Source organism: Dromiciops gliroides, chromosome 4 (assembly GCF_019393635.1).
Source record: "Dromiciops gliroides isolate mDroGli1 chromosome 4, mDroGli1.pri, whole genome shotgun sequence".
NCBI classification, from domain to species: domain Eukaryota; kingdom Metazoa; phylum Chordata; class Mammalia; order Microbiotheria; family Microbiotheriidae; genus Dromiciops; species Dromiciops gliroides.
This window is the reverse complement of record NC_057864.1, coordinates 254,220,144-254,235,151: the sequence shown is the minus strand read 5'-3', so window position 1 is coordinate 254,235,151 and position 15,008 is coordinate 254,220,144. Positions and strand designations below refer to the sequence as shown.

General features: G+C 41.0%; 1 protein-coding gene across 1 annotated transcript in view; it reads right to left on the bottom strand.

The window, feature by feature from the left end:
- Positions 1-4,616: 4,616 nt before the first annotated feature.
- LOC122753107 (adenylate cyclase type 10-like) overlaps positions 4,617-15,008 on the bottom strand; it is a 44,930-nt gene continuing 34,538 nt past the window's right edge. The window contains 13 exon segments of the mRNA XM_044000222.1: positions 4,617-4,642; positions 4,645-4,734; positions 5,269-5,488; positions 5,918-6,113; positions 6,815-6,932; positions 7,185-7,303; positions 7,822-7,918; positions 8,013-8,217; positions 9,528-9,714; positions 10,225-10,397; positions 11,427-11,549; positions 11,962-12,181; positions 14,071-14,119. Of these exon segments, the coding sequence (XP_043856157.1) occupies positions 4,617-4,642; positions 4,645-4,734; positions 5,269-5,488; positions 5,918-6,113; positions 6,815-6,932; positions 7,185-7,303; positions 7,822-7,918; positions 8,013-8,217; positions 9,528-9,714; positions 10,225-10,397; positions 11,427-11,549; positions 11,962-12,181; positions 14,071-14,119 (1,823 nt within the window).

The window sequence follows — 15,008 nt, the reverse complement described above, 5'->3', positions numbered from 1 at the left end:
AGTTCAGGTCCTCCTGAATCCAGGGCCTGTGCCTTATCCATTGTGACACCTACCTGCCCCCAAAACTGTTGTTGTTTTTTTCTTGTTGGTGGTGGTGGGTTTATTTTGTTTGGGGGTTTGTTTGTTTGCAGGGCAATGAGGATTAAGTGACTTGCCCAGAGTCACACAGCTAATGTCAAGTGTCTGAGACTGGATTTGAACTCAGGTCCTCCTGAATCCAGGGCCAGTGCTTTGTTCACTGCGCTACCTAGGTGCCCCCGGTTTCTTGCTATCTTGCCAAAGTTAATATATACTTTGGAAATCTATTTAAAATTTTTTTTCATTTACATTCTGAGTAAAAAAAAATTAACTTATCCTAATCTGTAAATTTTATAACTATGGGCTATATGAAAAATTATATCTGGGCTGTAAGTCCCATTTGGGTCACCATTCAAATGTAAAAATATTTTAACTAGGCCTAATCTGTGGACTTTTGACTGGCTGGCTATCTGACTGCTATTAATTGCCTAAGCCAGTCTCTTAGGGCCCTTTAAAAATTCCCACAACTGCTTCTCCCAAATTGATAAGCAAACAGCCTCTTTCCATTTAACAGCAAAGGATTTATTTAGGTGAATAAACTTAGGGATAAAGACAACAAAAGTAAAATATGACCTCTCAGTGTCTCTGTAACGTCCTCCTCCACCGTCTAACTGCAAGGCCCCTCTCTTTCCGTACTGTTTCTCTGGTGTCCTTTCCTGTGTCTCCTTAGCCTCCTCTGTACCAACCGACCTTCTTCTAGCATCTCCCCTGACCGTCTAACTTCCCCTGGTATATAAAAGGCCTTGGGAGGGGCAGCTAGGTGGCACAGTGGATAGAACACTTACTAGCTGTGTGACCCTGGGCAAGTCACTTAACCCCAATTGCCTCACCAAAAATAAAAAATAAATAAATAAATGAATGAATGAATGAATGAATGAATAAATAAATAAATAAATGGATGGATGGATGGGTGGCCGGCCTTGGGAACCCTGGGGCCAAGCCCGTACACACATCAAGCTAATTGGTTAGCTGCCCTAGGGCCTCGGCCGGAGTCTCAAGGGGCCCCTGCATACCTCGCCCAAGACTCCCTTCCGTGCCCCTCACTGTGTACCCAGGGCCTCCGCACAGCAGTGCCAGGGGCCAGCAGGGGCAAGCCTGGGATCTTGGGGGTAAATCCCCTCAGGGGGGAGGGAGCTGGGGCTTTTTAGTGTCCAGCCAGGCCCGCACCCCCTAAGGCTCCAAGGCCTGTGGGGCTTCTCAGCTCTACTGCTGAAGTGGAGCAGGAGGGGCACCAGCCCATCTCACACAGAGAAAAACCCTGAGGGCCTAAGGCTTTTTCATCTCAGCCCAAAGGCAGGGTCCCCAAATCACAATAAATTCTCACAATTCACTTCTTTATTCTTTCTTTTGTTATTTTATATATGAATACTTGTGTTAATTTATAGGTATATATTCACTTATACATATATGTATGTTATGTAAGTATATTATATGTGTATTCTGTTACAGAATAGGAAGGGATAGAAAAGCTGGAAAGCAGGTCATGCAGAAAAGGCCTATGAAACAGGATATGGCAACATAATTTATTTTTTAAAATTATATACTATGAGAAGGAGGGATTTATACCAAGAATTAAGGCTAAGTTCAATTTTAAGAAAGCAATAAACAGGGGCAGCTAGGTGGCACAGTGGATAAAGCACCAGCCCTGGATTCAGGAGGTCCTGAGTTCAAATCTGGCCTCAGACACTTGACACGTACTAGCTGTGTGACCTTGGGTAAGTCACTTAACCCTCATTGCCCCACCCACCCCAAAAAAAGCATTAAACATAAAGGATTATACTAGCAACAAAAATAATTAAAATTACATGAATATGGCAAAATTAAAAAAAAACACTGAAAAGGAATAGGAACACTAAATAAGAACAAATGGATCTTTCTTTAATGTGGCAAATAGTATCTATCTAAAACTTATTGTGAAAATTATCTAAAATGGAAAAATATTAGAGGCTTTTCTCATAAGATCAGGGATAAAGCAAGGATATACACTGTCACCACTATTATTTTATATCTTATATAGTCTAGGAACGCTAGTTATTTTCATGTCAAGTAAAAGAATTTAAAATAGTAAACATAATCAAAAGGGAGACAAAATGATCACTTTTCAGACATAATAGTTTATTTAGAGAATCTGGAGATGCAACTAAAAAATTTTGATAAAATAACTTAAATAAAGCAAAAAGTCATAAGATAAACCTATCAAAATAATCAGCTTTTCTGCATATTATTAACAAATTACAGGCAGAAGAAATGCAAAAAGAAATTACATTCAAAATAACTACAGAACATATCTTTTCCCTCAAAGCCCCCCTCTTCTGAACTTGGCTATTCTTGTGAAGGGTACTACCATCTTTCCCAGTCATAACTTAGATGCCATCCCAGACTCCTCATTCTCTTAATCCCCATATCCAACTAGTTGCCAAGTCCTATCATTTTTTTGTTTGTTTGTTTGTTGCAGGGCAATGGGGGTTAAGTGACTTGCCCAGGGTCACACAGCTAGTGTCGTGTCTGTGTCTGAGGCCAGATTTGAACTCAGGTACTCCTGAATCCAGGGCCAGTGCTTTATCCACTGCGCCACCTAGCCGCCCCAAGTCCTATCATTTTTACCTTTGTAATGCCTCTCATAATAAGCACCATAAACACTCTCATAACCCTGGCACAAGTTCCTCATTACTTTACACCTGGATTATTATAACATCCTGCTGGTTGGTCTGTCTGCCACAAATCTCTCCCAATTCTAGTCTACTCGGCTTTCAGAGTGATACTCTTAGAGCACAAGTCTATGTCTGTCTTGCTGCTTTTCAATAAACTCCCATGGCTTCCCACGGCCCCAAGAGCAAATACAAAATCTTCTGACTTTTAAAGCCCTTTGTAACCCAGCCCCTGCCAACTTTTCCTGACTTTTCATATAGTATTCACTCCCATGTAGTCTGTGATCCAGTGACACTGGCCTCTTTGCTGTTCCTTGCATAAGACACTCCATTTCCCAACTCTGGGAATTTTCACTGGCTGTCTCCCATGCCTGGCATTTTCATCATCATCCTCACCTCCTGGCTTCTTTTGGGTCTCAGTTGAAGTCCCACTTCTACAAAATTTTCCCAATCCTCCTTAATCCTAATGCTTTCCCTTGGAGATTTTCTCTAATTTGTCCCTTATAAAGGTGTCCCAAAGTCTTAGAGCGGTTTTAAGCTATTAAAGCTTAAGACTTAATTCATATTCACCAAAACAAGGGTAGAAGCTGAATCATACAAATCTGCATCACCTTTTAAGCTTTCTATTTGAAGAACTATTTTCCTTTCATCAAATCATGGCCACAAATGGTTTGATTTCCAGCTCCAATCTGACCCTGGACTATGTGCATGAGAATCCATTCTTCTTGTACTTCCTCCTCCTGAATACTACTCACTGAAGACAGTCCTTGGGATCTTAGAAGCTACTAAAACTTCTGTAGTTAAGTCGTCAAAGCTTAAAACTACACTAAGACTTTTGAAACACCCTGTGTGTCTTATTTGTACATAGTTGTTTGCATGTTGTCTCCCCCACGAGGCAGAAAGTTACTTGTTAGCAGGGGCTACTTTTTGACTTCATATTTCCAGTGTTTATTGGTGGTGCCTGGCACATAGTAGGCACTTAATAAATGCTTATTAACTAACATTTTCTCCAAAGAGATCAAAGACACAGGACAAAGAACTATATGCATAAAATAGTTAGAGTAATACTGTTGTAAAAAAGAACTAGAAACAAAGTGGGTACCTGCCAACTAGGGAATGGCTGAACAAATTTTGGTATACGAATGCAATAACATTTGAAATGAAGACTATGACAGATTCAGAGAAACCTGGGAAAATGCACTGATAGGGAACAGAACCAGGAAAACAACTTCTATCACCACAATCATGTAAAGGAAAACAACCCTGAAAAACTTCAAAATGCTGATCAGTGTTCAGTTACCAACCATTTATTTTTTTTCCTTATCTTGAATTTTTCTTTTTTATATATAAATATTTTATTATTTTCCAATTACATTTAGAGATAGTTTGCAACATTTGTTTTTATAAGACTTCTAGTTTTAAATTTTTCTCCCTCCCTCCCCTCCCCAAGACAAGAAGTAATCTGATATAGGTTATATATGTACAATCACATTAAACATATTTCTGTGGGTTATAGACAGTATTATTTGGGTAGGAGTTAGACTTGATGAACTCAGAGGTATCTTTCACCTGTAAGTTTCTATGACTTGATACCCCTCTGAGATCTTAAAGGGTAGGGTTGGTTTGGCTAAAAATCAGCCAAGAAAAAAAAATCAGCCAAGGAAAGCCTCTAACTTTTTGTCCGGTTATACTGATATCTATCAGGAGCTAATAAACACCAATGCTATTTCTTGGAAACAGGCTTTTATTGAAATTTTATAAATACATAGTAGGGACTGAGAAATCTAATATATACACTATACAATAAAAATCGTAGAGCAGTGTTTTTAAAAAAAAAACAGAACTCAACTAGTTTCTTTGTGTCATCTATAACAACTGGATATTATCATTTCATATAGCTGTATGTTTTAACATATGTCTTGTACTTCCTTCTCATCCTTGTTTAGTATATATTCTAGAGTTCTTAATTTAGTCTTCTATTCCTTAGCACCATCCGTTTTGCCAAATTCTGAAAGTAGGTACACAAAGAATATCAATATCATTTGGCAAATGTAAAACTCAGAGCCTTGGGAGTGAGAGAAATGTAAGACGCTATAATAAAGAGGACACAAAAACATGAACACAATAGAGATTCTGACCCTTCTCTTCTTTCTTGAGTCCACACCTCTCAATTAACCTTCCTGGAGACTAAAAAACCATCCCCTAGCCCTTCAGTGCTCCTTGTCACTCAGTAAATAATAGCCAGTCTCCATTTTCCCTATGACAAAGGACAAACTATGATACAGAAATTTTGTTGACCTCCAAGAATTTCATAATTCTTAATAATAATACTTGAGGGAGACTGTGGGTCTTTTGCTGTCAAAAGCAGAAGAGACTGTGTCCAGGTATACTGGATAAACATAATGCTTTTTGGAGGAAAGAGAAATTGCTGAATTTGTGCCCATCCTCAGCTCATCGGTACAATCTTTGTCTAATTTTCACTTGGAAAACTCAGACTCTTTAAAAGTTTCACTAGAAAGGAATTCTAGAAATGGGTTCTCACCATGTAGGCTTAAACTCCCTTGACTAGAGGTGCTCGAGTCCAGTCAGGCTTCTTTCACCTGGGTATTGGGCAGGTAGGTGTTGTCTAGTCTGAAGACAGTGGCCAGAGGGGCTGCTCCAGTCCCTCCATGCCCTGACAAACTGACAGCTGCCTTAAGTTTGTGGACCCATGAGTGATACACAGGGCTGGTGGAGCAGCGAGAGAAGAACTCCTTAAAGTACTACAAGAAAAAGGATTGGGTCATTATTTCAAGGCTAGACATCCCCTTTCCTATTCCCAACATTTATTTAATATGCTCAGATCCAGGGTAGGGGGCTAGAGGTGGTAGAGTAGGTTACCAAGTTAGATTTTAGACATGGAGGAGTTAGAATGGGACTGCAGCTTGAGGGATAGGGATATGAGAGGCTTGGTCAAGTATAGACTTGGTCAAAGGCTCCCTTAGGGGACAAGGAGCATGAGGTGTTTGGGGTTTGGGAGAGAAAAGAAGATAAGAACAGGAACTATTACGGAACAGGTGTTCAGGAACAAGATCGCCTACTGGAGAAGAAGAGCAAGAGAATGATGAATACAGAACCAGTGAGTTCAAGAGAAGGATGGATATGATTTGGTGGGAAGAAAGAATGGGGTATGAACAGTAGGAAGTGGGCACCTTAAGTGTTCGAATACGTGTCTTTGGGATGTGCTTAGATGCATCTTCGGTGACTTTTTGTAATGCCATCACCTGGCACTCTAAGAATCGGACAAAACCATGGGTACCAAACAGGGAGGCATTTGTCCTGTCCACTAGCCGGCGGGCTTTAGAGAAGCTATGCTCAAATAGGTCCCACTGATGGTGCCGAGCAAACCTACAGAGAGAATGCTACTGTTATCAGCTTTTCCTATGTCCTCCACAGCTCTCAAAAAAAAACATTGAACCTGTCCTTAAGCTTCTAAGACATCTTTCAGGGACCAACTGGTGCTTAGTCCCATTTCCCCAGTGCAAAACTGTTGGATCTGAAGAGACCTGCAAAAGTTTTTCACACAGGGAAAGCTTAAAAAAGAAGGGGGAGGGGGCAGCTAGGTGGCGCAGTGGATAGAGCACCAGCCCTGGATTCAGGAGGACCTGAGTTCAAATCCGGCCTCAGACACTTGACACTTACTAGCTGTGTGACCCTGGGCAAGTCACTTAACCCCAATTGCCTCACCAAAAAAAAAGAGGGGGACAGGGGCAGGGGTGGGGGCCACGGTGGGGCAAGGCAGGGTGATTAGGACATTCATTTCTCCCTTTCCCAATCCTAAATTCTAACTACTAACCTCATCTAATAGTACCCTAATGCTTCCTCTGTCCCCCTCCCATGCTAATGGCATGTTAAATGTGTAAGAACCCTCCTGGTGAATATTTAGGAAATGAATTCATTTGTTTTCTTATTTAGTTTTGGAAGCCCCCTCTCCTTCCTCAATGGGAGCAGAGGAGTCCTGCCTGGAGCCATGGGGTGACTAACTCTCTCTAGAAGCCCCTTACATCTCCCAGCCCAGCTCTGACTGAGCTTCTGTTGCCCCACACTACCACATAGCCAGAGAAGAATGGACACCCAACATGACATTGCTCTGAGAAGACAGGATACAGCTGTGCTCATACTGCTGGATGAATCGGAGGCACTCGCCAAAGGGCCGACAAAGCAATCCTGTGGGAAGATACAGAACTCAAGCCATCTGAAGTGGATGATGTGGAGGGTGGTGGGAAGGAGGATCATCAACATTTAAGGAAAGGTAGGTATTCTTGAAGAACAACATGGTTTTCTCTTAAGTCTGAGAGTTCAGAAAGCTGTATTGAGCTTGAGAATAAGGTCTGGGACCTTCTTCATGTTTTATACCCAGAGCCCAGCCAGAAGCCTGATGACTCCCATGTTTGCCACAGACCCCAGGATGACACTCACCTTCACCATAGAGCAATAAATCTAAGCAGGAAGAATAGAAGCAGGCTAAACCCAGGACACTGTCACTCTGAGAAATGAGCCCCCATTGGCTTTCCAGCACATGGACACACAAGCCATATCTGTTGAAGACACAAATACTGGAACCACTTGGGGCATGGGAATAAGGTAGAAATGGGGCAAATATCAAACCAGAAGGACATCTGAACATTCCTCAGAAATCAAATATACTATTCTACTTATCAGGGATATCTGAACCCAAGATCAGATACTATGGTTCCCATTCCACACCCCACAAAACAAGTATTTTGGTAAAAATCTAATGCCCAAATCACTAGATTTTCAGAAGATTTGCAATTTCCTATCTCCTCCAGGAAAAACAAAAAGCAAAATACAACACAACAACAACAACAACAAAAAAAAACCAACCCACAAACATATACTTTACAAATACGCTGTGCTGAGTAATCTGAGACAGCCCTCACTGGGTCCTTAATTACTCACTCTCCATACTATGAAATCTCCTCAAGTGGCTAGGAAACTATCTCCTCACATCCACCTTCTAGGCCAGGAATTACTTCTTAGGGAGAACCCACCCTTCTCAGACAATGAATACAATAATGTAAAATAGTCTTAATACTTGTTTTTCAGAAATGCAGATCTGAAGAGAACCGAAAGGACCAAATACTCCAGGGTTGGTTTTCTAAGTTGTTTGAACATTGCTTGAGCCTGATAACCTGCAGGGGATTGGAAAACATAGACTGGGACCTAATTCTGTCTAACACTTGATCCTCTAAGATCCCTTCAACTACCTATCCCAAGCATCCATACCCAGGTGGATGGAGAGGTCAAGATGGCCAAGGCAGAGCTTGCTATAGGCCAAAGCCTGCATGAGCTGAGCTGTGACCAGCAGGCCCTCTCTGGAAACGGTACATTGTATACTCCTCTGGATAGCGATCAGTTCATAGTGCAGCCACTCATCCTTGTAGCCCATGCTTTGGGAGAACTGGGAGAAGTCCACATAGGCTGAGATAATCTGAGGGATAACAAACAAAGGTATAAAATGCTTTCAGCCTCAAAACACACATCTTCTTGTGTGCAGAAGCATCATGATGTGGCAGAAAAAACGTTAGATTTAGAATGAGGAGACTTTATTTAAAGTCCATTTCCAACATTTAGCAGCTGTGTAACCACAGACACGTCATTTAACCTTTATGAGTCCCAGCTTCCTCATATGTAACAGAGTAGTACTAATATTTGTTCTGTTTATGTCACAGGAGTATTATGAGTAAAGCAACATTATGTAAATGTGAATTATTATAGTGAAAAGAATATTAAATTTGGAGTTAGAAAGCCTGAGTTTGAATTCTGCCTCACTTTTCCTAGTTTGAGTGACCATGGGCAAGTGACTTGTTTCTTCATTTGTAAAACTGGTTTAACAATGTTTACTTCGCCTATTTCACAGGAAATGTGAGGAAATAGCAAAAGTTGTTCACTTTTGCTCATGCATATTTTAAACAATTCCATTCTTCAGTCTGGAATTCAAGGCATAACTACCACCCTGCCCTTCATCATACTAACTGCACTTGTCTATTATTTCTCAAGTTATCACTCCAGCCAACTTTGCCTTCTACCCCATTCAAAACTTGCTCCTTTCTCACTTCTATGTCTTTAGCCAGGCCATTTTCCTCAATTACTCTTCTTCCCCCCTTCACTGATTCCTAATGTTTTGCTTCAAAATTTGTCAAACCTCACCTTCTCTAATGAGACTGTGCTATTTAAACCCACCTGACTCACTACTCTTCTCCCCCCCCCCATAAACTTCAGCATCCAGCATGCTGCATTGTAACAAACTGAATGAATTAAACAGCACTGTTTCATTATAGTTTGAACTCAATTTCCACTGTTCATGTTACTTTCTAATTATTTTTTTCTTCTCTGTTATGTCCTATAGTTCTAAAGAGATGATGAGATTGCTTGGCACTTCACTCCCTTCAGCATTCCCACACATAGCCCAGTATAAGAGTCTACATACAGATTATTTCCCCAAGGCACTGATTGCCTGCCTCCTTAAAACCTAGAAGGAACTACCCCTCACTATTCACAGGTGCCACATACTCATATAGACTTCAAGAAAAAAGGGCCAAATTTAGTGAATCCCTCTTTTGTTGTTCTCTGGGTTTAAGCAGAAGCTGGACACGTGATTAGGTATGCTAAGCAGAGCTGAGGGAGGACATCAGGGAGATATGCAAAGAGCAGGAGCCTTCAGAGAATGGTCTCACCGGGTCCTCCCTCCCTCACTTCTTAGTTCCATAAACCCAGGTGAGGGGTAAAGGAGGAACCCACCTGAGATTGGTTCACAAACTCTTCAGCTGAGTTCATCTGCATTAGGGCTGCGAGCCAGGAAAACCTGCGACTGCTGGCTGTGGTTTCCAAGCTGTAGAGCTGCCAAAGCAAGGAGAGGCAGCGCACTCGCTGCTGCAGGACTGCCAACTTTTTCTCACTGTTGGGGGGTGGGGGTGGTTGGCACACCCTCCACCAGAAGAAATGTAAGTCTACTCAGCAAGGGGCGATCTCCAGAACCAACAAACCTGGAAGAGGCCCAGGCTTCCCACTGCTCCCGACCCTCCACTCCATTTAAAATTAACCCTCCTGACAAGCAGAGTAGTCAAAGAGAAAGCTTTTTTTAAAAAGGTACAATCTTTGAATTGCTATTATTTTGATTAAATGTGTTTTTCATTTACACTTGGGTCTAGAGGCTAACTAATTGTGGAGTTACAATTTAATAGTATCCTTCTCCCCCAAAATTTGGTGAACTCATCTGAAGATGTTATGACTCCAAAGTTTACTGAGGGAAAATGAGCTTTTACTCTATTACAACAGTGAACTAGTTGGAGGAAGAAGGAACATAATCACTTGGGTGACCAGGTTCAGTGCTGGCACCTTTCCAGTCCTAGAAATGCCCAAAATCCTGACCCTAGATTAGCTAGAGATGCCTTGTGACTGAAGAGGGAATCAGGGATACTGGGCCCCAGCGTCTCACTTGGTGCTGCAGTCTAGAGGGGCCTGCCTCTGAGAGCGGGAGTGCCGCCACTTTTCCAGGAAGGACTGGAAGATCAGCCCAAGCCAAGTCCGAGGGAAGTTCTTTTGCAGCAGCCGGAGAGCCTGCCTAGCCAGCTTCTTGGCCAAAGCAATCTGCCCCATGTGGAAACACACCTGCAAAACAGAAGATAGAGTAGGGGCATGGAGAGAAAACAGCACATGAAGCCTGGGGTCAGCGAATCCCAATGAAGCTTTTTTTTAGCGGAGGCGTAATTAGGACCAGTGGAAAGCTGGAGGGGACTCCTGGGACAAGAGCCACACCCATGACCAATCTCCAAGTGCATCTATGAGCAAAGGAGACAGAGCAAGCATGAGAAAGAGAAACCCAAGAAAGTGCGCTCCATTCTCCTCTCCTATGCATCTATCAGTAGGGCACAGATTGAGCTCTAGACTAGAATACACTCTCCAGGGCCAAGGCCAGTGGTGATTTAGATGGGAGCTGGAAGAAAACTGTTTGTGTGCCTCCAGAGTGCCTGGAAGTGGACTGGAGTCATCATCAAGCCCTGTCCTTACCTTTCTAGCAGTTGTCACTTCCAGAGATAATGACAAAAGGGGTGTACAGGAAGGACATTGGGCGGGGGGCTAGGAGAGGACTGAGGGGCAATATTGGTGGAGGGAACAACTAAAAAATGAAGAAGGTTATTTTAAGTTGTTTCAAAGATAGATGCTCCATAAGAAAGCTGTAAAATTAACTTGACTACAGAATATTCAGGAGGAGACATGACATAGTCATGCTCTTTATTCTCCAGACTAACTGAAAGGAACAAAACCACAGATAACCCAACAATAGTGGACAATTCAAAAACGATCCCTTAAGTTTTCAAATACACTGCACGTGTAAGATTTACTTATCCTCATTAGGTTTTAGAAGGCTAATCTAAAAATAACTTTGTGTTCCCCAACCACAAAGTGGAAGAAGGTAACTGAGAAATGGACTGAGTGACTACAAAAAGTCACACTGGAAGTAAAACACTGCCATGTATATAGCCCTGTACAACTAGGAACTGATAGTATACGAGAATTAAAGAGGCTTCAGAGGCAGATACACCTAGAGATAATTCCTAATAGAAGTAGACTTCAAAGAAATGATGAGAACTTCTCAGAGAACAATCAAAGCCTCAGAGAACTCTTCCCTACTCTCACCTCTGCCCGAAGACTGCAAAAAGTAGCTTCCTCAAATTGACTGATCTTCAGCTTAGGTTTCTTTAAGGAGAATGCTGAGGACTGTCCCAACAGGCTGGTTGCTTTCTTCAAGTAAAAAAATGCCTTCAAGCCAGGAAGATGAGATGGGGATAAGAGAATACAATTGGAATTGCTGGGTTCAGGGTTAAAGTAAAATATGGTAAATGTTAAGATTAGAATTAAAATTAGGTTTGGTTTAGAGTTAAAGGAGTGGAGTCTTTGGCTTACACCTCACATTTATTCTATCAAGTCCTAAAGGAAGAGTTAACTTTTGGGATAGTCTTACTTAATATGTTACATTCATTCCTACTAATTATTCACTAGCCTCTCTGATTTTCTGTTTGTTCCTAAGACCTTTTCATCTCCTCTCTCACTTCTACCTTTTTCTCTTTATCTCCCATTTGGAAATTTAAAAAAAAAATTCATTCAAATTCCCCTAAATCAAAGGACATAAAATGAGAGACATAGCAGGTGGAGGAAGGCAGAATTTTCTCACCATATAATTGTCTGACATGTACAAAGAAGCAGCTGCAGCCTCCAGCAAGTAGTAGAAAGCAATGGCATTATCTTCAATTATTATGCAATGTTGTGTCAGAGGTGAAAGAACTAATTCCAAGATAAGCCCACACTGACAGGGCTCTATATTCAGCACTTCCTTCTTATTGCTGGCCTGGGCTTTCATTCTGTTCACATGATCCAGAAACTCCTGCTCTGTTCTATTTGGAGTGAAGATAGAGAACTGAGAAGGGCAACTTTCATTAATTCAATAAACAATTATTAAATGCCTGTTGCGTACAGAGAACCATTCTAGATATTGGGAACACACAGTTTATATAAAACAAATTTGAATCATAGAATCCTGAAATGCTAGCGATGAAATGACCTCAAAAATCAACTAGCCCAGTCTCCTCTCATTTGACAGATAAGAAAACTTAGATGAATAGAGGTGGAATGATATGCCTGAAATCACACAGCAAGTTAGTGGAAAAATCAAAACTGGAACACAGGTCTCCTAACCCCTAGTCCAGTGATATTTCCAATAAACAACCCTGGCTTTCTCACCACCATAATTTACTCACTACCTTGACTTCCTCCTTTTAGCGCTGCAGTGAGACCAGGTTTCAAACTCAACTCTTTCATAAAATGTTTCTCTAACTCAGTGCATCTTCCAAAGTAAAAAAACAACCACTGCCTTTTACTATAATGCATGCCTATAATTTGGCAATGATCTTTTAATTCCCTGACTTCTCTATCACTGATATTGAAGGACAGGGACCAGGTACATTATTTAGCATGAATTAGCTAATATTCTTTGAGGCCCTATATTATGCATAAGGCACTGTGTATTAGGAAATTAAAAAATAAATAAATAAAAAGTCTTTCCTTAAAGGAACTTAACCTATTTGGAGAGGTGTATGTGTGTGTGTGTGTGTGTGTGTGTGTATGTGTGTGAGAAGAGCTACATAACAACATATTAGATTTCATAAGGGTACACATGACTAGTTGCCAAATGTATATTAAGAGACCTATTGTGGTCCAGGGAAGACACAGGAATTGAGGTGGGTATTGAACAACTGGTAGAATTTGTGTTATTGAACAGGATGGAGGAAGGCATTCCAGAGACAGAGACACACTGGTATATGAATAAGCACTACTGAGCACCACTAACCTGACTGGAACTTAGTACATTTTGGGTAGGAGTCTATTATAAGGTTGGATAGTTAAACTAGGAACAGATTATGGAGCATTTGAATGGCAAAGGATTTAGATTGGAAGAGGTGCTTGATAGGGAACCATCTAGTTAATTCTTGGGAAATACAAATTCTTTTTAAAATCACAAGGGGGGCAGCTAGGTGGTACAGTGGATAGAGCACTGGCCCTGGATTTAGGAGGATCTGAGTTCAAATCCGGCCTCAGACACTTGACACTTAGTAGCTGTGTGACCCTGGGCAAGTCACTTAACCTTCATTGCCCTTAAAAAAATAAATAAATAAATAAACAAAAAAAATATCACCACAAGGACCAGCTGGGTGGCACAATGGATAAAGCATCAGCCCTGAATTCAGGAGGACCTGAGTTCAAATCCGGCCTCAGACACTTGACACTACTAGCTGCATGACCCTGAGCAAGTCACTTAGTCCTCACTGCCCCGCAAAAAATCAAATCACCACGAGCCAAATATAATCGGAAAAGCAAATATATGTCATCAAAGACGCATTCCAAATCCAATTTACTTATAGAACATCTTAAGGTTACAAAGCACTCTCCCCACAACAACCTTGTAAAGCAATTATTATTATCTCCTATTGTACAGACCAGGAAATAAGCTGAAAATGAAGTGAGTTGCCAAAGATGAGGTTAGTGTTACAGCCAGATTCAAACTCAGGTCTCTTGCCTCTAAATACAGTGCTCTTTTTACTACACCATACCACTTCTCAATTTACATTTAGCTACTTGTAAATTAATTTTTGGATTACCTAGTCCTATGTATTCTCCACACTGATGACCCCCTCACTTAGGACAAAATATCAGAGTCTAACTCTCCCACTACTTTCAAAATTTTAATTTTGAATTAATTTCATTAAGCTCCATCACTCTGGTGTACCTGAGATGATCTTGATTCCTGAAACTTTTCTTATCGAACTGAAAACTCTCTGCAGAGAAAAAAAATAGAATATAGTTTACACTCAATTACCTGTAGGAATATTTGAGTTCCCCCAGACATTGAAACATTATGAACTGTCTTTCCCATTATAAACTAAAGTACAAGTGAATGTCAATAGTGCCATAAGCAATACAAAATTAGGAAGGTAAACATACAAAGAAACAGAAAAAAAATGTGCTAAAGCCAAATCTGTCTATACATTTGTAAGCACATGTCTTAAAAATTTGTAAGTCTTTAGCTTATGTATTGGGTTTCGATTATGTAGTCTATGGCTGCCTTCAGGTAGTGCAGATAATTAAGAGCTATCCAGATTAGTTCTGGAACCAGACCAGAATGGCTATTTGACTCTCAATGCTCAAAACATAAGACAAAGTTAATCATCAGAGGAACAACAGATCCTAGGTTTCCAAAAGCCAATAACATCTAAGGGTTTTGTCTTCTTGGCCTTGACTGAGTTTCACCCTCTGGGATTGATGATATAGGTGCCATTATTGCCTCTTCACAAATCAAAACAGGGAAGTCTGAAAATGACACCAACAGAAGAGATATTATCTGATTATGTGAAGATAATGTGGTTAGGGAGAAAACCCCTACGCACCCTTAGCCTCAACAGGGAGGATGGGAGAATAGTTCAAATTTACTTGAAGTAGATCCAAAGAGATTCAAGTTAAAATAAGAGAATAAACCTTCTGATACTGAAGAATGTTCCTATCATTGAGTGGGATAGCTGAGGGAGGCTGCTGAATCCCATCCCTAAAGATCTGCAACAGACAGCATTCCATCTGTGTAGGCTTGAGAAAAGCCTATATACTTCCTTAGGGAAGGGCAGTGATAAGATGACCTCAGGAAGATCCAGCAAATATAGAGAATCTGTGATT